The 7,051-nt window shown below is 37.3% G+C and overlaps 1 protein-coding gene across 1 annotated transcript in view; it reads left to right on the top strand.

The window, feature by feature from the left end:
- atrnl1b (attractin-like 1b) overlaps positions 1-7,051 on the top strand; it is a 115,493-nt gene that overhangs the window by 82,646 nt on the left and 25,796 nt on the right. The window contains exon 26 of the mRNA XM_016488138.1: positions 3,718-3,796. Coding sequence (XP_016343624.1) covers positions 3,718-3,796 — 79 coding nt within the window. The remainder of the gene's footprint in view (positions 1-3,717; positions 3,797-7,051) is intronic.

Raw genomic sequence — 7,051 nt, 5'->3', positions numbered from 1 at the left:
TATATATAGCTTGGTGTGAACGGGCCTTTAGTCCCAAACTTAGTGAATGATAGTGTACAGGCATCTTTCCCTCAGAACATGCTACTCTTTCAAAAACAAACAAATGTTTAGGGATCGTCGTATGGGAGGTAGCGGTAGGCAGGATTTACTGCTGTCAATCAAGTGTTTTCCTCCAATGAGCATTTTCCTGATTTCATCGATGTGATTTTCGCTTTATTTCCACTGAGTGAGATAGCCAAACTCATGACAGCTGAAATCAACACTAGCCTCAGGCAGATTCTGTTCCATTACCAGTACAGCTAGAGAGATGGTCGCTGACAGGGTATATCTCTCCTCACATCTGCCCCTGAATTATGAACTGCATCACTAAAATACAACAAATTAAAAGTGGAAATAGACTAAAACTGCCACAGATGCTTGCTAACATACAAACCTAATGTATGACTTTCCCTATAGTATAATCTTTCTAGCTATTATAATTTAAAAAATGACCCTCTCTGTAAAAAGGGCTCTGCAGGGGTGTGTCGAAAATGTATCACTGATTAAGAACCTGTCAGTGTGCAACCTGAAATTAGAGTGGTTAACATGAGCAATAGCTAAATGCATTTCCACCCTGTGAATGGCTTTTTAACAGTCTCTTTGTTCAATGCAAGATAATGCATTTGGTTCTATTCCTGCAATCCATTTGCTTTTATTTAATATCTAGCACATGCTGTTCAGTCTTCAGGGTTCGATAAGAGTACTTCCCCTCCCAGGTTTGCCATAACTGTCTCTTTTTATCCATTCTGCTCGTAGATTGCTTCATTCAGATGAGATGGGGATGTGCCTCTTGATGTCGGCGTCTGCGAAATCACCAAAAACGTTCTTCAAATGATTTAATTTCCCAGACATTTGCTCATTTACATGGAGCTCAGTGAGTCAGCATACTGTAACGCGGAGTGATTAGACTACAAGTTTGACTAAACATTGATTCTAAGAGGGGTGTCATGCCATACGATCGTCCTTTAGATCCTACTCTCACTGTAATGAGATGGTCTGGGATGCCAGGAAGCCTAAAAATGGTTGCTCAGTTGGCAGAAATTGAATTCATCAGGGGGATGACAGTGACATTTGGCCATTTTGACATCTGGCCCAAGGGGAATGTTTGTCACCTTCATTGCATCGATTGTATCTCCTAGTTCCTTTTCTGGTAGCTGTCCATTGCAATATCTGACTTTATTTTTTTGTATTCTGTTATTTAAAGTCTTTTCAATGTTGCAGAACATGTGGACTGCACCAGAAAAAGAAGAAAAAGAATTCTCTATGCAGATAAGAATAGCACCTGCATTTTGCCCTAAAACTTCTGAAGTAACTCCTGAAATGAGTTCAGTAGAAGGCTGCTTATCAACCTAATTGCTGCTAATTATCTAAATAACAATTTAGTTATTTAGATCTTTTCTGCTCCTGCAAGTGGAGAATAAAAAAAGCCTTCTTCAAGTCGTTGGAGTGGTTTGTTTGTTGGATCAGTGCAAACGAGTGTTTAACTTAGGATACACCTTTTTATCATTGTTTAGCAGTTGGCTTTTAAATTCTTTCTCCCACAGCTCATTCCAGACCTTTCATACCGTCCTCTGCTTTAAATGTTCCCCGGGCGCCGCCTTCATTTTGTCACTTTTTTTCTCAAGCCGCCACACGAGGATCGAGAACCTTTAATTGCTTTATTTTTTGTATTAATTCGAATTCCAGGTGGAACCGCGGAGGGGATTAAGTCCTGTTTACTGCCTGCAATGCATCGGATGAAAGGCTTTGATCTGAAGGGGGATTTCTCACGCACTGCTACTTAATCGAGCCATTCAAGTTTCCCTCTTCTCCATTCATCTCCAATTTGCCATTATCTTCAAACGAACCCATGATGCCGTGCTTGTGAAAGCATTAAAAGGATTTCATCATTCTTTTTTTTTTTTCATCTGTGCAAACTGTGAATTAATTTCACACGGAGATGTTTACGAATGCTCACATATCTCCATAAATACAGTCAGCAAATATAATTTCCCAACAATTCATGACTTCGCTGTCGGCGCAGTTTTAAGATTTGCCTTTTGAAGCACATCGCCAGGCAGAAACACTTGACTGAAAAAGATCAGATTTCTCAGCTTGACCATTGGAAGGCCTTCTGCGAGTTTCAAAAATGTGTTGACATTTATCTTTTGTCCATTTATTTTAATCTTTTGAAGTGGGATTATCTTTTATTGAGTCTAGATGCACTGTAAAATCTTTAACAAGATGCAACAAAGCAATGGTTTAAAGATGAGTTTTTTTTATGTTAGTCAAAGCAGTCATTTGTCAACTCAAACAACTAATGTTCTAGAGATCCCTTCGTGGTGGCTATTAACTAACAATATAGAATATTATAAAACCAATCTACAATCAAACCTGAAGTAATTAGTCAGGATTAACTACTTTAATCACATGGGTATCATTGATAAAAAATAGTTTCACAAGATGTTGTTTTTGAAAATCCAGTGTTTTTATCCAGTGGTAATGTTCATATTTGACATCTGTTGAATGGTATAAACATAAATCTGTCACTTCTTGCTCATAGTGCAAAGCTTCTTTTTAACACTTGATGAAGATATATGAGATGAGAGGCAAGTGTTGCAATAAAGAAACATGAAGTAATTGTTACATGTTAGCATGTTAGTGATTAGAAGGGATGGCTGATATGACCCAAATTTTATATCACAGTATGATTCATGTAATATCGCAGTAACAAAGTGCCACATAGATATTTTTGCTGTAATATTGATTAAATATATTTTAATATTTTTAGCAATGTGGTGTGTTGTGGCATTTTTCCATTTCAATGAAGGTATGAGACAAAAGTCTTTTGAAATGTTATTTTCTTGCAGGAAAAGGTCTACATTCATAGTCATTCGGGGTTGGCTGTAGATTGCGACAAAAGAAGGAACACTCTAACTCCGTATTTCTACCCTAATAAAACCAGGATGCTTCTATCTCATCCAATCATAATGCATATTCAACATATGTGTCCATTTAAGGCATCCAACTATGTCCTCTAGATGCATTTCTAAGTATTTAATGAAAATCGATTTCTTAGAAGCTAAGCGTTTAAAAAGCTAAAATAACATTTCCTGTCTCACACTTGCCTTGCACCTTCGACACATGGACTGCTTTTAATACGTCAAAATAACTCAAGCATGCTGATGAGGCATTTAGAGAAGAAAAGAACACTCTTTGGTAGAGTGAAGCAAATAAAGCTAATAATAATACTAATATTTCAGATAAAAATATAATTTTCTCCACATGGTAATACATGTTTTTGCATAATTCTGTTATTTTACAAATGAATCATTTTTATTTATTTATTTGGAACTTGGATGCAAATTAGACATTTATTCATAACAAATAAATAATCAATACATCAGTTAACATCAACATATCAATTAAATATCAATTAAAATGCTCAAAACAGTAAAACTTCAAAAGTTCCAGTATTAAATTGTAATTAGATAAATCCCTGATAGTTGCACAGATAGCTATTGCATTATAAACAGTATAGCAAATACCTTACCAGCTGACACATTTCTACTGTTGCTTGATATGTAATGTCATACTGCCCATATATATATATATATATATATATATATATATATATATATATATATGAAAATTCTACATCATTTAATCTTTCCATCCTTTCTTTTCTTCATCCTACAGCTGTTTTCTGTCGCTGTTGCTGGTAGCTGCAGTGGTGTGGAAGATCAAACAGACCTGTTGGGCCTCCAGGCGACGAGAGGTATGTCAAAATACAGAAAAGAAACATAAAGTGCTCCTTTTCACAAGAATATATACAGTAACCCTGATGAGGCCAATGTGTGCTTTGTCAGAGTCATGGTCATTTCAAAATAGCCAAATATCTGCTGATTAATCCACTTGTTTGATATGTCGTATCATATATTGAATGACTTTACACTTTGGTAAATCTGTTCTCCCTTTGCTGTTTTGTGGTTTTTCCTTCCCATGGAATTTGATTAGATGCTCTGAGAAGTACATATAAAGCCTTGTCAGCCACTTGAAACAGCTCTGCAGAGTCCAATGCTTACAAACATGCCCATCTTCCTAATTAGGGACCCTTATGAGCCAATTAGCTCTGACAAGAGTTATCTAATGCAGTTCAGAGCAGACTGAACGATAAGCACAGCAGATGTCTGCGCATCGAGGAGAGAGATGCCATATTTTCACTATTTCTCCTGCCTTCCTTCATCTTATCGTGGCAGAATTACAGGCGATCGAAGGGGTTTCAGGGTCTAGGTTTTGGATAATGAGTCCATTTGCTACCCGGTAACACCCAAAATTTACTATAAGATATTCACGAGAATGATTAGCCAATGTCGTAGTGTCCGAAATGCGTTTATTTCATTTTAGTGGACAGAATTGACATTGATAATCAGGGAGGTTGATCTCTTTTGCTTCTGTCCTAATTGATGTATGGAAATAAAGAAGAGTTATGATTGCAGCGATCCAAAGCTATATTCATCTAAAGAATTAAATCCAATAATGCGTGATGGGGACAGATGGGCTTCCACCATTAGCATTCAGCTCACTGCAGAGCTGCACTCCACAGGTTCAGATTATCTGTTTGTTTCTGCCCTCAAGTACTCTCAAAAAAGCTTTTATCTTTTAATTTAAAATGATTGAAAAGTTTGAGGAGGCACTCCAGAAAAATAATTGCTTCTGAAAATGTATTTTCTCCTTCCATTTTGTCTTGATCAAGAAGGAGCCTGAATGACGTGCACCTAATTTTGGCACCAATTTTTCAGAGCTTTTCCTTTGCATCCTTTGAGTAGTGGTCATTTATTGGCGTTTTTAAGTGCAACTTTCTGTTTGTATGATCGTAAACGAAGAAGCTGTCCTGCCCTGCACGCATTTCCAATGACTAATTTGATTTTTTTTTATAGATTTTTTTAAATTTATTTTTTTAGCAAAATAGATGTTTCTATTTCTCAAAAACATTTTTATTTTGATGGGTGGATGGATTTACCCATGTTTCTTTGCAGGAAAATCAGTGCATTGTTATTTATCTGGCCAAACATCTGATCTTACTTCATATAGTACAGACTTAAGATGCGCCTTCCAGCAGAGGATGGTTTGTCCATTGTCTTCAGAGACAAATTGGCCTTGTGAAACCACATAGCGTGAGATAGCGGTATGACGATTTCAGATCAAGACTTAGAATGACAGGATACATCTGAAAAATGTATCCTAGCTTATGTTTAGTGGAGGACGAAATGCGTTCCATGTCTCTAATTTGATTCATCACAGTGATGGTATGGTGTTAGTGTGTGTGTGTGTGTGTGTGTGTGTGTGTGTGTGTGTGTGTGTGTGTGTGTATGTGTGTGTTTAGCCCTGATGTTAAGTGATTATGCTGAGCAGGTGCATTAGAGAACCGTCGCCTGATGCCGGAGGGCTTGATAAGGGTGTTTTGCATTTACCGCAGTGAAATATTACATGGGTAGAGTCACTTATGCCATTGTCTTCTGGACCTGTGGGTAGGTTTGCATATGTGTAGGTGATTATCATTTCTGTCAGTGTGTGAAATTCCAGAAATATCCCTTAACTTTTCATGTTTCATTGAGTTTGCAGCAGTCATAGCTCTTTGCCTCAGATTATTGCTGTACTGCATGATACAACAGATCAATCTTTTGAAAACCAAGGCATCTGTTGTCTTTGTGGATGAAATATTTGTCTTGTCTTTTTGGAGAATGACATATCAACAGCCTAGTTTCTTATAACTAGAAATTAGTCAGTGGGAGGGAAGACTACAAAAAGTGCAATTAAACAGTCTTATCTCTGCTCTCCAGTGAGCAACACAAACAGGTTTGGCTATGGGCATCGCCCTTGCCCGTCCTCATGTTTTATGATTCGTCTTATTGAAAAAAAAAAAAACACTCCCACTGTTCGGACCAATGACTGCAAACCCCATGCTGAAATGAAAAATTAAACGAACAAGATGGAACAGGGGTGATTAAGAATAATGAAACCATGTCATCCTGAGTTATTGAATTTCGTCTAACATGCAGTCTCATCCAATTCAGTTCTGAGTGCCTGAAGAGGAGCAAATATACTCATAATGAAGGTTACATGCCTCTGCTGTGCTCTATCACACAATTATTTTGGCAATAGGATGTTTTAATCGATTCAGACAAAATGGCAAATGGATAGTTGCTCAGTAGGAAGATAATGTCTGTTGACTCTTGTCTTACCCAACCTGTTTAAACAAAGCCGATTTGTTAACAAGATTATTTCTAATGCCGGACAGGCATAACATTGGGACAAAGCATGCTAACAAAAGAGCAACAATATATAAGTGCAAATGACAAGTCTCGGTTAGCCTAACGCAGTACACGTAGCAAGTTGTATATATATATATTATACACACACACACACACAAAGAAAAACAAGTAGATAGAATAGAAAAAATAGAAAGCTATTTTTTTTTTAAATAAAAAAAGAAGATAAAGTAGAATTAAAATAGAATAGAAAGTGCTAGAGTTAGAGGGTCATTCCACCAGGAGGGAACATTTAATTTAAAAGTCCGTAAAAGTGATTTTGTGCTTTTTTGGGATGGCAAAATAAAGTGACGTTCACTTGCAGAACGCAAGCTTCTAGAGGGCACATAAGTCTGCAGTAATGAATTTAGGTAAAGGGGTGCAGAGCCAGTGGTGGGTTTGTAGGCAAACATCAATGCCTTGAATTTTATGCGAGCAGCTATTGGTAGCCAGTGCAAATTGATAAACAGAGGTGTGACATGCATTCTTTTTGGCTCATTAAAAGTGAATCTTGCTGCCACGTTCTGGATTAATTGTGAAGGTTTGATAGAACTGGCTGGAAGATCTGCCAAGAGAGCATTGCAATAGTCCAGCCTGGGCAGATCAAGAGCTTGAACAAGGAGTTGTGAAGCATGTTCCGAAAGAAAGGGCCTGATCTTCTTGATGTTGAATAAAGCAAATCTGCAGGACCGGACAGTTTTAGCAATGTGGTCTGAGAAAGT

Source organism: Sinocyclocheilus anshuiensis, unplaced genomic scaffold (assembly GCF_001515605.1).
Source record: "Sinocyclocheilus anshuiensis isolate Anshui unplaced genomic scaffold, SAMN03320099.WGS_v1.1 scaffold1541, whole genome shotgun sequence".
In the NCBI taxonomy this organism is placed as follows: domain Eukaryota; kingdom Metazoa; phylum Chordata; class Actinopteri; order Cypriniformes; family Cyprinidae; genus Sinocyclocheilus; species Sinocyclocheilus anshuiensis.
This window is presented reverse-complemented; position numbering and strand designations above follow the sequence as displayed.